General features: G+C 28.7%; 1 protein-coding gene across 1 annotated transcript; it reads right to left on the bottom strand.

Moving 5' to 3' along the window:
• Window positions 1–14469, bottom strand: LOC105621632 (multidrug resistance-associated protein 4-like). Its single transcript, XM_012203100.1, has 17 exons — window positions 14396–14469; window positions 13294–13404; window positions 12542–12707; window positions 11791–12021; window positions 10376–10507; window positions 8577–8768; window positions 7250–7558; window positions 6629–7159; window positions 5974–6279; window positions 4660–4848; window positions 3833–4322; window positions 3019–3249; window positions 2602–2841; window positions 1901–2163; window positions 1394–1833; window positions 837–966; window positions 1–213 (listed from the first exon to the last, which is right to left on the bottom strand). The coding sequence occupies exons 1-17, from the start codon at window positions 14467–14469 to the stop codon at window positions 1–3; spliced, it is 4248 nt and encodes a 1415-aa protein (XP_012058490.1).
• Window positions 14470–16520: the final 2051 nt, after the last annotated feature.

Genomic DNA, 16520 nt, shown 5'->3' with positions numbered 1-16520 from the left:
CTATAAAGCAGACTGTTCTATGATTGTAGTATCGCTCTCGTTCGCGAAATTTTGTGCCAATAAGTTTAATTCATGATGATCATTATTCTTCTCGCAAGCCTTCTTTGCCTGTTCCAAAAGACTTTCCGCCATCTGAGTGCCCGTCTTCTCTACCATTTGTGAAAAGTAGCCGTTCGGTTTGTTGTGTAATAGCTCATACGGGCAACCGAATTCCTGTTGGTAACAATTCTGATCTTATCTTTCAAATATAAATGGAAACTTCTCTCTGATTACAAGATTTTCTTAAATTTATATATATTTATTTATACACACACACACACACACACACACACACACACACACACACACACACACACACACACACACACACACACACACAAATAACTAATTTTTATACATACATATAAAGAAAATTAAGTCTTAAAAAAAGAGTGGTTTAATTTTCAATTTTTAAGATTAAGATTTTATTCTTCAGAGTAAGAGTCACTATAAAAGTTTTAGAGAAAAAAAATCATGTCTCGTAAATTCTAAAAAAGAATTGTGGTTTTGAAAACGTCAAATTTTTTACATGTATTTCATATTACATAAGATTCTTTAGAATTGATTATAAAAATTTGAACATTTAATGTCCGATTTATGATGGCTATACTCTTCTTTCTCTTTATTCAAATATATATACATTCGTATTTCTTTTTTAAAAGTCAAATTTATATTATACTATTACTCGGAATTATTATGAATAAATATTTTAGACAGTTACATATAAAAAATTATATCTCTTCGCTGTCAAAATCATTAATATATTTATATTTTATAAAAAACGGTAAAAAACCTACCACGATAGATCCATTTTCCATTACGATAATCCGATCACTGTCTATAATCGTATTCAAACGATGTGCTATCGTAATGACGGTGCATTCTTTAAAATTGCTTCTTATGGTATCTTGAATTAAGGCATCGGTACTAGAAATAGAGATACCAATTTAGAGCAAATTATGTTAAATAAAAAATTCAAAATTATGTTAAATAAAAAATCGTGCATTTATGACAGCATCTTATAAATATCAAACACAAATGTTTGCTAGAAATCTGATCTCATCTAATTTGAAAAGTCTATTGTTTTTAAATCTGTTTTTCCTGAAATCTTAGATTTATTACAAAAAAAATTTTTATTATATCCTAACATATTATAGAAATACTTAATTATTCACAAAATTAATAATACAATTATTATAATAATTAATAATTGAAATTTGAATTATTGATACAATAATTCAAATATTCAATTATTAATTTATTACGATTATTCATTAATGATCAATTAATCAAAACCGCTTGCCTTCACGAAATGATATTCAAACCTTACTACTAAAAAATCGTCGAGACTCACTGCGAATCAATGTTGGCTGTGGCTTCATCAAGAACGAGCAAACGATTGTTCCTTAAAATAGCCCTAGCCAAGCATATAAGTTGTCTCTGGCCAACGCTGAAGTTGTGACCTCCATAAAAGATATCGTGGTCCAGCGCGACATCATTCAGCTCGACTTGCCGCAAGACTTCCCACAGCTTCATGTCATCGTATCGATTAAATGGATCCAGATTGTAACGTAGACTCTCGGAAAAGAGCACAGGTTCCTGTGGTATAATGGAGATCTTGCAGCGCAGTTCACTCAAGCCCACCGTTCTTGTGTCCCGACCATCGATCTTGATCTCGCCTTCAAGACCTTCATTGAATAAGCGGAAAAGCGCCGAGATCAAGGAAGACTTGCCGGCGCCAGTTCGTCCAACCACCCCAACTTTCCAGCCAGGCTCGATGGATACATTCAGATTCTATAAAGCCCGATTATATAGAACACAAATAATGTTTGTAAGAATGAACAATTGGTTTATTTTATACCTTCAAAACTGGTGGATCATCCATATGATATTTCATGTTGACATCCTTCAAGATCAATTGTCCTTGGGATGGCCATGTAGGTGGTGGTGGATTATCTGAGGTAATAGGTTCTTCCTTGGGAAGATTTGTATATTGGAAAATCCTTTCCACGGAAGTCATTAGTGACATTGTCTCAGTGGTTTGTTTTATGCTATATTGCAAGCAACCGATCAGAATCAACGATTGCGATATTGCCAGACCTGCTTGGCTGTCAGCTATAGTACCTGTAGAATGAAAAAGACTTGAAATAACTCGAAGAGATTATCCAAATATATTTTTTAAAATATTAATCACACTAGAAATAAGGACAAACATACTGAAACTTAAATATTAAAAGTTGATTCTTGTTTAATTCTATTAATTTGTTGTAGTTTTTTGCATTTACAAAATTTAGAAAATTATGAAAAATAATTAAAAATCTCAATATATTAAAGAAATATAATATATTGAAAAAGTTCGATATACAATAAATATTAAACATTTTATACATAATTTATAGCCAGTGATTGTCTATCAAACGCCTATTTTCTAGACGATTTTTGAACAAGTTCTGTCTAATTAATTTTAGCCGAAAAATCTATCTAATTTCTAGCCAGTACCAATTTTTTTCTAGAATTTTTCTACATTTTTCATAATTAATCTGTTAATTTAATATAACTTACCATTTTCATTTACCAATATTAGAGAAAAGCAAAGACAAGCTAAAAACAGACATATAATTAAATCCGTAAAAACACCAAAGGCCGTTGAGCATGTTAAGAAGAGAAACCACGTGCCACTGTGACGGTCTTGTAACACATCGAACTGTTTTCGCATCATCTTCTCGATTCCGACGCCGCTGCTTCTGATAGTCGGCAATCCATTCAATGTGGCGTTCACATGCGAGAATATCGGACTCTTCGCTGGAAACGCAAATACAAGTTCGAAAACCTCTAGAATTCACAGAATTTAAATTTCGAAAAAAATAAGAATTTAAAAATCTGAATTTAATGTTTAAATGATCCAGAAATCTAGACGTCAAGGATTTAACATATACTGCTCTTTTTTTCTGATGAAAAGTTATTCGTTCTAATACTTACTTACGCCTTCGAGACGTTTGACATCCTGAATGATCTTCAAACAGAATTTCGTCATGAAAAAGAATAAGACTATCACTATCGTTATAAATATCAGCATCCATTGAACGAGTATCGCTTCCATGATCATTATACCACACACTACGCAACATCCCTGGAGAGCCTCCAATATCACTTTAGGTAGCAACTCATCCATAATACCTATATCCTTCGAAAATCTGTTTAAAATTCTCCCTGGAACATAAAAATCGTTAATCTTTCAACAAGAAAAAAATTAAAGTCCAGGAATCAAAATCAATATAATTTCAATTTCATATTTCTGATTCATATTTCTGATATTATGAATACGGAGAGCGATCATAAATGTCAATCATCACGCTTTATTTCTTCATGGATAACAATAATAAATTTTTACAATTTAATAATATTGAACTCAATAAAAATAAATGTGTATCCGGATTCAAAATTTTGTAAACTCTTAAAAGAATTTTTATAATATTTTTAAGAATTTTTTATATCTTAAATTTATAAGAGAAAACAATTTTTTTCTTGTTAGAATATTTCCTTGTTAGAATTGACGTATGTAAAGAATTCTTCAAAAGATATAGACTGTGTTTTCAGCACTTCTAAAAAGTGTTCAATTCATATAAAAAAAAATTTAAAAGATTTTCTAAAATTATACAGAAATTCTAAAAAAAATCAGATAAATTATATAAGAGTTTTTAAAAAAAATTGTTACCAAAGAATTTTTTCAAATTTTCTCAGAGAGTAGCACAACAATTATCGTTACCTATTAGAACTCACAATTTTTGCTCACCCGAAGGATTAGTATGAAAGAAGGACATGCGCGCTCGTAGCAAATTGGAAAACATAGTATTGTGGAGGTTGCAACTCGAGTTCATGCAGATCTTCATGAAAAGAAAGCTGCGCAATAGCGTGGTAACGGTGCAGGCGATGATGCAGAATGTGTATACGTATATGGCATCCATAGTGCCGAGGAGACCATCCGGATTTAGCGTGAAGATCGACCCAAGAAAGCTATTGTTATACATATTCGCGAATTGTGTGTCGTTAGTGTTTCCAATACGTCTGACATCCTCCAAGGTGGTCCAGTATGAAAGCCAATAATCATTCCCGGTAGTGGCGATCTGACCGATGATGAAGAGCAGCAGTAGTATAAATAGCATGAAATAGTTGCCGCCTTGATGCAGATATTCCTTGTATACTTTGCTCGATATTCGACCATGTGCCATCATCTCGGTTTCCGGGTTGTTTTCCACATAATCCGAGTCATCAATCTCCGAGTGCTACACGATGGTACAATAACAATCTAATTATTTAAATGTTCATAATAGACGCAATAATAATTTAATAAGATTAGTTAAGAAATTAAAAAAATAATATTTAAAAAAGTAAGTTATTTAAAAGCCACTTAACTTCTCTCACAACACTACTTATTTCATATTTGATATCCTTTTTTACTTAGTTTTATTAATTATTAATTAAAACATCTTTAATACGGACATATATCAATCAGATCTTTTTCATTTATTTTATTGCGAATCTATATTTTTATTAGATAAAAATAACATTTAAATAATTATTCTTTTACAATTTTTTATTATAAATAAGCCATTAGCTTACAATAATGGAACTTGCAATCGACAGTTTCGAGGCCCGTCTCGTTATTGTGATTCTCCTAGACATTTCCGAAGCTCTTCTCATTTCATTTTCTTTTCTTTGCGCTTCGTGATTGAAATTGTCCATCATTCCAATGAAGTTTTTATTTGATTTTACTATTTCATTATAGCTTCCTTGCATCTTCACGAAACCCTTAAGTAAAAAAAAATCAGGATATTTAATTCCCAAAGATCTTTTAATTCAATATAATTAACTGTAAATTCTTTGAATTTCTGAATTAAAAATTTTATGTATGAATTATAAAAAAGTTTTTATAATTTTTTATTAAAAGAACTGTAACATTAATATTTAACTTTATAATTGTTCGGTTAAAAAATTATTATACAATAATTGTAAGACAATTGTCATTATGCTCAAAATATATTTGTACTCTTTCTAGATAACATCATGTCCAAAATTGAAATAAGGTGTCTTAAAAACATTATTAAAGTACTTTTCAGACATATCATACAATGTCTTAACTTGGATATTTTTAAAATGCCTTTAAAACTTCTTCTTGTTCTCATTTTGAATATGCTATTTGAGTTCTAAAAAGTTATGAAATTAGAAATTCTAGTAAATTACAAAAAATTATGAAATTATCATAAATTCTGAAAAATTCTCAAATTTGTTATATAAAATATAAAAATTCTAGTAAATTAACAAAAAAATTATTTTAAAAATTTCCAAAATCGTGAATTAATAAGTCTCAATAAATTAAAATTTAAATAAAATAAAAAAAGATACTCCAAAACTCCAAAACGAGGGATTTGTAAAATTTAAAATTATATTAATATAATTAAATTAATTTATAGAATTAACAAATGTCTCAATTCCAAAATTGGGCCATCTTCAGTATATTTATAAGAATTCACATTAACTTGTTTAACAAATATAGTTCAAATACACTGCTGGTAAAACGTTATTACTTGAAGATAAATGAAAGCGTTTTACCAACGATATAATAATAATATTGTTTAACAAGTAGATTAAATACGCTGTTGTTAAAATTTTGTCGCTTATTTTCAAGCTTCAAACGACAGCATTTTATTAGCAGTGTATTTGAACCATTGTTAAACAAGTAAAAAATGAGTTTTTGCGATTACACTGAGAATATCTCAATGTTGAGATCGAAAAATTTGTTAATTTTAAGTTTAATTATGTTAATATATAATATATAATTTTGAATTTTACATGAACACGTCGTTTTGACTCCCTTTCTCTTTACTTAAAAATTTTCAAATTAAAGATGATTAAGGAATATTTTATGTGACTCACTCGATCCAACATGACGATGTGATCTGCCCGTTTGAGAAATTGCAATTGATGAGTGACGAGTATTCTCGTCTTACCATGAAGATACTCAGTGATGCACTTTCCGTAGAGATGCTTAGCAACGCGAGTATCCACCGCGCTCAAAGGATCGTCGAACAAATAGAGATCCGCCTGTCTGTAAACCGCCCTCGCGAGATTGATTCGTGCTCTTTGGCCTCCAGACAAGGATACACCTCTATCGCCGACCAATGTCATGTCTCCCTGTGGAAACTGTTGGAAATCCTTCGTCAAAGCGCACACATTCGTCACCTAAAATATTTTTTAATCGATTAAAACGTTAGCAAAAGCTAATAAATTTAAAAAATATTAGAAATATTATTACTTTTCTTTTATCTAAATGTAATCATAAAAAGATTAAACAAAAGATTTAACAAAATGTATAACATTTGCTAAGAGATATTTTCTTTTATCCCGGTTACAATTAAAAATGTAATTCATGTTTAATTTGGAAGATAGATTCGGAAGACTGAAGAGTTAGAGAATTGTTATAAGTTACATCTAAAAATTATATTGATATTGTACAATAGCAGGAATACATAAACACTGTAAGGTAATCCGCAACAATTACATTACAATTAATTTGGATCACGACAACTACCTGCATGTATCTGGCCTTGTCATAGGGCTGGCCAAAGAGTATATTATCTCTCACTGTACCCCCAAAAAGCCAGGGTTCTTGACTAGCATAGGAGATGCGCAGATTTGGATTGTTCGTGAAATAACCATTGGACAAATTGCCCTCAAAATTCTTCGAAGAATCCTGGGTGAGGATCACTGAACCCGCTCCGGGATTCAGTTCCTTCAGTAACAGATGTAACAGTGACGATTTTCCGGAACCTACGGCGCCAACCATAGCACATAACTGACCTGGCTTAATGGTTAAGCTGATGTTGCATAAAGTCGGCGGCAATTGACCACTGATCCAATTGGCAGAAACACGCTGAAGCTTCACGTAGACCGGAACGTCAGGTAATCTTTGAAATTCGGAAAGACTGATACTTCCATTTCTCGAGATGTATCTATCTATTTCATTCTCTGTCTCATTAGTCGATTCGTTTGATTTCTGAGATTTAAACTGCGATGTTTTTTCCGAGCGATCAATGTTCACTTCGTCCATCAGCAGAAAGTCCTGTAAAAATTAAGCTTTAGTATGTGACAATAGACATCGGAAAAATTGTGGATTTAAAAGTTTATCAAAAATTTGAAAACAATTGTATACCTCCAATCGATTCAGAGACACCATCGATTCGCCCAGCATTATCAGCGCTTGTGGAAAGTACAATGCAGTGGTGAGTTGAAGCATGTTGAAATATGTCGACATTTCGTAGGTCACGTCGGCAGTCAGATCATTTCCCATTAGGACAAACGTTATCAGGGCAAAATAGAGAGTTAATCGTTCGGTGAAGACTATGATGGCCAAATATGCTGCGCGCACGTACGACGAGAATTTGATCTTATTAATTTCTAGCTCTCTGGTCATTGAAACAATCTTGCTGAACGGTTTCTCCCAGGCGTACATCTTCACTACCTGAAATAAAAGTTATGATCTCGTAAGTTTGTTTCACAAAATTTTACTGTAAAATTTAATTAATATTTAAATATTAAGTAAATATTTAGTTACTCATGCAGATCGTTTAAAAATAAAATGTATGGAAAAAATAGAGTTAATGTAGTCAAGTGCGGGAACAATACAGTTTATAGTAATGAACTGAACAGTTATTTTTACTAAATGATTACTTTTACTAAATGGTTGTAATTAAATTATTACTGTTTTAAAATAACCGATTATTTAAACAATTATTTGGTTAAATGCTTACTAATAACGTAGTAGAAAAAGTTTCAATCTTTTTTATTTATTTCTCAACAATTTTAATTTCTTGCAGGTTTTTTATATTGAAAAAAACTTTTAATTGTTAAAAATTTCGTTTTGAGTTTCTTATGTAATAAAGTAAATTTGTAAGATACATATAGATATAAGAAATTTAATATTTTTTAATGAAAAAATAAATAAATTAATATACAAAAATAAATCTGATAGTATAAACTCTCTTTTATTGTTTATGTAATTTTGAAAAATATATGAAAATAATAAAATTTATTTATTAATTTATTGTGAATACCAAAAATTTACTTACACTGATAGGCGAGGTTTCCGTTTCTCAATACAGTAATATTCATATGTATTTTATGCATATAAAACAAAAAAGTTGGAAATTGTTTAAATTTGTAGGATTTTTTTAAATAAAGATTTTATTTTCTGCGTATCATCATTTAGTTGAGAAACAGATACCTTTTAACACAATGTAATTTATCATAATATTATAATAAAACATCTTGACTTATCAATCAATTCGATTAATTAAACAATAATTATTCTTGTAAATAGTTATTTGATTTTAAAACAGAGATTGCCTTCAATAAAAAAAGCAGTTACAACTATTGAAAGATTATCGTCTGCAACTATAAAGTATTCTTTTAGATCCTTGATAGTTCAATATTATATATTAAAAATGAATTAACTAATTATATATCCTGTGAATATATACCTGTATCCCAGCTACAAGTTCGCTCATCAACTGTATTCTTCGGTCAGTCAGTGGCGCAATCATGGCTCTGATTCTACGGCTCAGCAAACTGAAGGTTCCTTGTACTACTAATGCGATAATCAATAGCGATCCAATACCGACAAGAACCGAAATACCGATTTTTTGCCACATTATTGTTCCCATGATTATGATCTATTAAAAAAACGCAGCCAACAAATAGTTCTTGAAACATTCAAATAAGGAAAAATAAAAGATCTTACGTCTTTCTAACACAAACTAACTCGGAGTTGTAAAGTGTACACAGATGTATACATTTGGATGTGTACAGATGGATTTTCTGTAAGTTAAACTAACTAGATATATATACTTATTAACAATCTAAAAGAGATTAATAAGTAACAGATTTGGTACTATCTGCGTTCTCGCTAAGCTCGTGATCTGCTAGCAAAGCTCGTCAAAACACATGATTTGTGTGAAATTTTCAAACTGTTTCAACTGGCAATAAGAAAACACAGACGTTATCTCAGATAACAAAATGTTACATTAATTTTCCAAAGGTATTAATGCCTCCATTAGTATATACTTTATACGTTTTAATACAAAGCCTTAAAACTTTGTTTAAAGTTTGTCCTGGAAGTATTATTCAGATCACTTGTCACATTTCTCTGAATGTCCTTGAATATCTTAAAAATATTTATCTTTCCTCATTAATTTTTTTTGAATTTTGAGAACAACATGTAAAAAAGCTAGAGCCGATTAGTAACCCAAATAACAAGTTTCAAATTGAGACATAAAACACGTTTTATGTTTTTTTAGACGTCTTTTTTAAAAAATGTCTGTAAAATGTTATTGAAAATTACTTTGAAAGATAAAATATAACATTTTATTATTTAAAATATTTTTTATTTCTGCAGTTTGAAAACTTTATTGTCAGACCATGACATGATTTGACTATAATTTGACAGAAATCGAACAGAATTTGAGTTTAAACAGATTCTACTGGATTTGTACTACCAATCTGGGCCAAATTATGTATAAATACTGCAAATTCGGTTTTTACCGTCAATTTTTTGTTAAAGAGATCCTACAATTGTCTGTTTTCTTGATTGAACGCGATAATTTTTGTACTAATTTTTTTGTATGTATTTAATAGATTTAAAAATTCTTCTCTAGAAGAAAAATTAAAATACAGATATATAAGACAATAATTCCAGATTGTAATTTAATAACGAATTTAGTAATAAAAAACTAAAAAAAATTAGAAATTTACTGCGGTTTTGTTATCGATTTCTCTTGATTTGTAATACATAATATAAAAATTTTATACTTCTACATATAAAACAATTAAACTTTAATAGAAGACTAGAGATTACATGAAGGAATAATATTGTGCTTTTAGAAATGAGAGTTTAGTATAATAAATAGCCTAAGAGTTTAGTATAATAGAAAATAATGTAGGAAAATTTATATGTATTAATATGTGTGCACACATATTAATGCGTAGTACGTAGTGATCGATGTTTTGTAAACTAGATGTGTCGTGAATCATATGTGTGTACATAAAACAGTGACTATGTCGAAATCTTCTATTTAGGATTCCCTTAAATATCATATACATAGACAAATTCTGTTATATATTTTGTGGCATTTTGTTGCTACATCTGATATAACAGATTCTATGAAAGCGATCATTCTACTAATAAAATTTGTCAATAGATGCAACTGTTCAAACAAAATTAATGATCTGTCATTAACTTAAGCGATTCTAATTGAAAAAATAAGAGATATTTATTTCCGACCTGAAAAGGCATAATCCATATGTAATTCAGGAACGTCGTTAGTTGATCGAAGCGATTGACGTCATTGCTGAGAAGATTCATGATCTGTCCGGTACCGGTTTGATTCATAGATGCTCTATTCAACCGTAATAACTGCGACAGTTTTAATAAATAATTACAAGGCTTACTTTTATGTAATTAAAAAAAACTGTGTTTATGATATATTAAAAAAAATTGTATTCTCTTTTTTTTAAATAAATTCTTCCTGAAAGAATTCCATTTTAAAAACCTTTAATTTATTTTATATAAAATCGTAAAATAATACAAGGACGCAATTTAAAAAAGTGCATTAAAACAAAAATTTATTTAATATAAATTTGAAAAAACTTTTTAATTTAAGACATAATAAGAAAGAAATATTTTAAGTTACGAAACAATGTTCTACATGTTATTGCAACAAATGAAAACTGTTATTTTCCATTTGACTAGGTTTTACTCTCTATTTACGTAGTAATAGTCTACTATATTTCGACAGAGATAAGTACAGGAAGACATGTGTCATTCTGCGATGCATATTCGCGGGGTACCAGCAAACGTACTATCGGTTGGAGTCGAAGGACATGCATAATGAAGAAGATATCTGGCTTGTACGATAAATTACACATATTCATTTGTCATTTTTTTTATCTATAAAAAAAATATATATTTTATCTATATAAAAATATATATTATAAAAAAGATTTTTCAAAGTCAATACGAAAATTTAAATTTAAATTTTAGATTAAACCATGCCTTCAAAGATCAAAAATAGGAAACTATTACATTAATAAATAACTGACGAATGTTTTCGTCAGTTGAACTTATGTCATTATACATTCATAGAAAAACAACATTATTATTGCACGTAATCAATTAATAGATCGTTCATGTATAATGATTAAATGTCTAAAATGTATGTCATAAATTTAGCTCTAAATGCTCTGAGTGATTTATAGAAATACATAGAAGAAAACGCATTCATAGTGACCTGTGATTTTAAACGTGTTAAATTTCACATTTTTTCACAAGAAACTTGAGAATGGTAGATAACAAGTGTACGCAAATGACTGACAACGAAAGACAATAAATATGCGAGATAATGAGCTCAATACGACCAGCTACTTCTTTAAACACCAAAAGAAACTGATTTAAATTAATTTTTTGACATTGTAATCAGTTTCCTCTTTAGATAACTCAAAGTTTTCAACAATGACAAATCTTGTGAGTTAATCCAATTCAGTAAAAGCATTGCACAATTATTATTTAATTAATTAATTAATTAATTAATTAAATCAAACACAGTACAGTCTTTTCGAGTATAGAAAAAGCAGCTCGCTTCTCTTCCTAGAAAGAACTTTGATTAATGCATAAACTTTCCAATTAATCCGCAACATTACCTTCCGATAGAGGAGAGAGCTACAGCAGATGCGGATTCTCATGCCGATGTGTAGCGATTGCAGTATCGTATGATGCATCATCAGAACAGAGATGAAACTGCAGATGACCATAAAAACGACGTAGATCAGCACCTCGTTTTTCTCTATCTTGTACTTCAAGTTGGAATTTCTGGAGAAGTAGTTAACAATCCAACTTTGAATGATCGGTATTGCTACGCGTACTACACTGCACTAAAAATATAAAAGTTAAAATTTGTAACATTTTCCACTAGTATAACACTGTGCAATTGATTGCAAATTGGTTTACTTATTTTCAGTATTAATAAATAATTTAATCCTTTCAACGTTATGAGGTTATCGTGATGAAATTACTATTAATTGAAAGGATTAAATTATTTATTAACACTAAAAATATGTTGATTTGCATTTACTTGCATTCAGTGTTGCACTAGTTTTCTCAATGGAAATGGCCATTAATCCCAAACTTGTAAAACTATTGGATCTAACAATAAGGAAAAAGAGAAAAAGAGATCTTAGATTTACTTAGATCAATTTTTTTCCTCATTGTTAACTAATTTGTAAACAGAAAATTGTCATCTAACGCAACAAATCGTCAATTATCTCTCTCTCTCTCTCTCTCTCTCTTTTCACGAGAATATCCTTTAATATTTTTCTTTTATTATAAACACACTTGAACTAATTGTAAGTATCGCAAACATTAATATATCTCTTCATAAATGTGTCAATGTACTTGAATAAATACGCAGATTCCGATTATCATATAAGGCAACCAAAAAACTTTGAAGATCGCTTTGTACAATCTTGGACGAACATTCTTTTTTAGTGGCACTTTCTGCCCGTCTTTGCCTAAGGTATATTCCAGATTCTTCAGTTTATCCAGCTCGCGATTCCAATACCTAGAAAAAATGCGCTAGAATTCTATAAAGACGACAGAACTGATTTACTTTTAATAAATTAATTTTACTTTTTCTGTATTTAACTGCATTCTTACTTTAAAGAGTAGATATTTAATGTAAAATAATGGACGCCGCACAATAAAATAACTTTCAAAATTATATTAAGTATAATGGAAACTTTCCAGGAAAATACAGATGAAATAGTGTAACACAGTGAAGTGTTTTATCTTTGTTTAATATTGGCAAACAATAAGGATGTAATGATTAACTATATTATACTGAGTCATCTGTGTTTCTTGCTGAAAAGCACCCAATATAAATTTGTATGAAATGTCATACCACTTAATCTCTGTGAAGTACACATAAATTTTTCGCTCAGATAAAAAAAACCTGATATATCACAACTATATAATTTTAGTAAGGTAATTAAATGATACAACATTTTTGTGCGCCATTCTATATAAAATTATTAAAATTCATTTAATTATTATTTCATATACAAAAGTGGAAACTATAATTTTTACAGGCATCATAATGTGCGTTTACTAATGTATATTCATTTGTCACTATCGCAGGCAATACTCACTTTTCAAGATGATCAGTTATTTTTTGGGATTCATCTTCTTTGATTGGTCGATAAATGTCAGATTCCTCTAAATCACGCTTGGAGCCTGTCATAAATAATTCTCGCATCCACCTATGTGCATCAAACAATCTATATGCTTTCAATATATATATATATACTTTATTGTATTACAGTACTTTATTATATTACAGTTACAATTTTTCGGCTTAGCACCGAAATATTACCGTATCTCCAGATATATAATACCAAAATCAAAGGCTTTAGATATGTATTCAAATATATTATGATAAATAATAGCCGATATATACATACATATATATATATGTGTATATATATATATATATATATATATATATATATATATATACACTATTAAATATTAAAGAAGCAAAACTAATCAAGCAAATGCTTGAGTTCAACATTTTTATTTTTATCTTCCACATATATCAAAATGTAAATCTATTTCTGTATGGTCAAATTATTTAGTTTTATAGCAAATAGTCTATATTATCGTACACATTTAGATTTAATAAACTAAATTTAATACAGTTTACATAAATTTTTACATAAGTTAAATTGTTTAACTACTTTGTCACAGCTAAATTAATTACGTAGTAGGAACAGGTATTTAAATAATTAAATATAAAAAAATAAACTGGATTTAATTTAACATTCTAAATTTAACAGTGAAAAATAGAAAAATAAAAGTATGACTAAAGTGTACGTCGATATGTTGAATAACGATTAAAATTTGCAGAATGCTTTTTTTATTTCCTCAAAGTAAAATAAAATGTAAGATATAAATATTATAAGATAAAAAGAATAATTAATAAGAAGATTTAAGAGTAATACAAGCAAAAATATTCTGCATTTTGAAAAAAAAATTTTATCTTAAAAAAAAATGAAGATTATCTTTCTCGAAAAATATAATTTCGTTTACAAAAAGAAAATTTTTGTTTCTTTAAAGAAAACTTTTTCCCAGAAAGTGAAAGTTTTCGGTCTTTTTTGAATTGTTTTTTGCAAAAATTAAAATTTTCTGCAAGAAGCAAAGATATTTTATTATTTTATTTTTTTTGCCAAATTAGTGAAAGTCTTGACGAACCAGAAGAATAGAACACTGAAGACATTTGCGCTCTCTTTGGGATTTGATTTCATGTCGCTCGTGTTCTTATCCATGTTGTTGCACTGTTTCACAAAATCTGACGACATTTCAAACTAATAGGAAAAAATGAAAACAATCAGCATTCTTATTTCCTTCTTTTTTCTTTTCCCTCTCTCTTTTCTATTAGTTCTCCTTCTCTTCCCTGCCGTTTCTCAAGACACACTTTTCGATAGTTAATCCTTTACTGGGACCATCAGTAACTTTTGCTGCTTTTCATATCGGCTTTAGGTATTACTGATAATGATAAACGAGAAACATTAGCGATAACTATCTCATACATTGTATAATCATATGCATATCATTTCCTTGTTTCTTTTGTTTCTCTTCTCACTTACTTCACACATCTCAATTAATCCACGTAACGTATTTCTTGTTTCTTTTTCTCTTCTTTTCTTTTTAGTAAAATTTTGTTAGTTACTAAATTTAGCTTAATAGCTGTTTAAATAATAACTGGAATAACATGAATAACTATTTTAAATAACATTTTTTTAATATATAAAAGTCATTACACACAAGAATTAAACAAACCAATCATAATTAATAACTCACCTTATAATTAAAGTTCAGTTTAAAAAACTTTTTTTAGCAGATAAATTTCTTGTAATTCTATTTAATAAGATAATTTTATTAGCTAGGTAATCTTCTTCACAAAATCTTAATGCTTCTACATTTTATTATTAACTAAGCATATATAAAAACACTTTTATTGTCGGACTCTCATAAATTCAAAACAATTCGTATTGTACATTCGTTTTATGCTGTTCGTTTAACTCAACTATGTTATCGTCATCTTATTATGTAAGTTTTTATTACTGTATTAAAATGTATTAAAATGTATTAAAATGTATTAAAATGTATTAAAATGATACAATAATCATTTAACATTTCAGTTTCCTTTCAACTTACGATTAAGTAGTCTGCCAAATACTAAAGATGTTCGTTGATAACTTTTACCTCTGGACCTTATATTTATGACGTCATATTAATGTTTGCGCTGTATCCAATATATACACATTAATTTGACAATTTACACTGAAGATAACTTTAATAAAGGATTGGATGTCTGTATTTAATGTCTTGATTAATACATATTGTTCTATATTCTATATAATTTCCATTCAATATTGATTTTCATTAATGTGATAATTTATTTTTATTATGGAATATTTGTATTTAATAGAATGATTGAATTATTTTTATTTGAAGAATTTATATCTTTACACTTTATTTTTTAATTTTATTAAATTTGATAGTAAATTTATTACTTAATTACTTAATTTTTTTATTACTTAATTTTATTTGTTATTTCGTCACATAAAATTAACAATGTTATTACTTTATAATTAATAAAAAATGACATAAAGGAGTCAGCGCGGAAGAAAATACACAAAAATTTTCTAATAACTAAAATTCTACAATATTCTGATTTTATTGAACATTTAAATCAAATGAATGAACACATAAGAACATACGTTTCAGCTCAAACTTGAGCTCTCCTCAGTGCATAAAGTATAAACTAATGTAAGATCGAATTAGAATGCATGTAAAAATATTAATAGACCAATTGTGTTATCGCCGCATTATTTAATCTTCTAAAAAGCAATGACTGAAATGTTAAAACATATATGTTCATATGGTTGAGAAACTATTTGAGTGTAAATGCAAGAATATTATTTTAACATTCCAGTATTTGCGTCATTGCAGCAGGAAGATTTTAAGTTCAGTTCCACAACTCACGGTTAACTCTTAATCGAAATTCAAGAGTTAATCGTTTGTGGAATCGTTTGTGTTTCGAGTTGTGGAACTGAATCTTAGAAGATTAAATAATACAATTGATCTGTTAATATTTTTTACATGTGGTCTTATTTTAGTTTGTACTTTATGCGCTGAGGATGACTCAATCTTGAGCTGAAACATATGTTCTTACATATTTATTCGTTTGATTTAAATGTTCAATAAGATCAGAATATTGTAGAATTTTAGTTATTAGAAAATTTTTGCGCACTGTTTTCCGCGCTGATTCCTTATATGTTTTTTCTTTTTATGTTAATTTTTGTTACTTGAA

This window comes from Atta cephalotes (assembly GCF_000143395.1).
Source record: "Atta cephalotes unplaced genomic scaffold scaffold00035, whole genome shotgun sequence".
NCBI lineage: Eukaryota > Metazoa > Arthropoda > Insecta > Hymenoptera > Formicidae > Atta > Atta cephalotes.
This window is presented reverse-complemented; position numbering and strand designations above follow the sequence as displayed.

Bases quoted from the DNA above. Each gene is read 5' to 3' on its own strand.
- LOC105621632 (XM_012203100.1), bottom strand. From the start codon at position 14,469: ATGGATAAGAACACGAGCGACATGAAATCAAATCCCAAAGAGAGCGCA. The intron at 4,323-4,659 runs GTAAGCTAATGG...ACCATCGTGTAG, and splicing joins CGATTGCAAGTTCCATTATT to CACTCGGAGATTGATGACTC. The intron at 214-836 runs GTAGGTTTTTTA...TGTTACCAACAG, and splicing joins TGGAAAATGGATCTATCGTG to GAATTCGGTTGCCCGTATGA.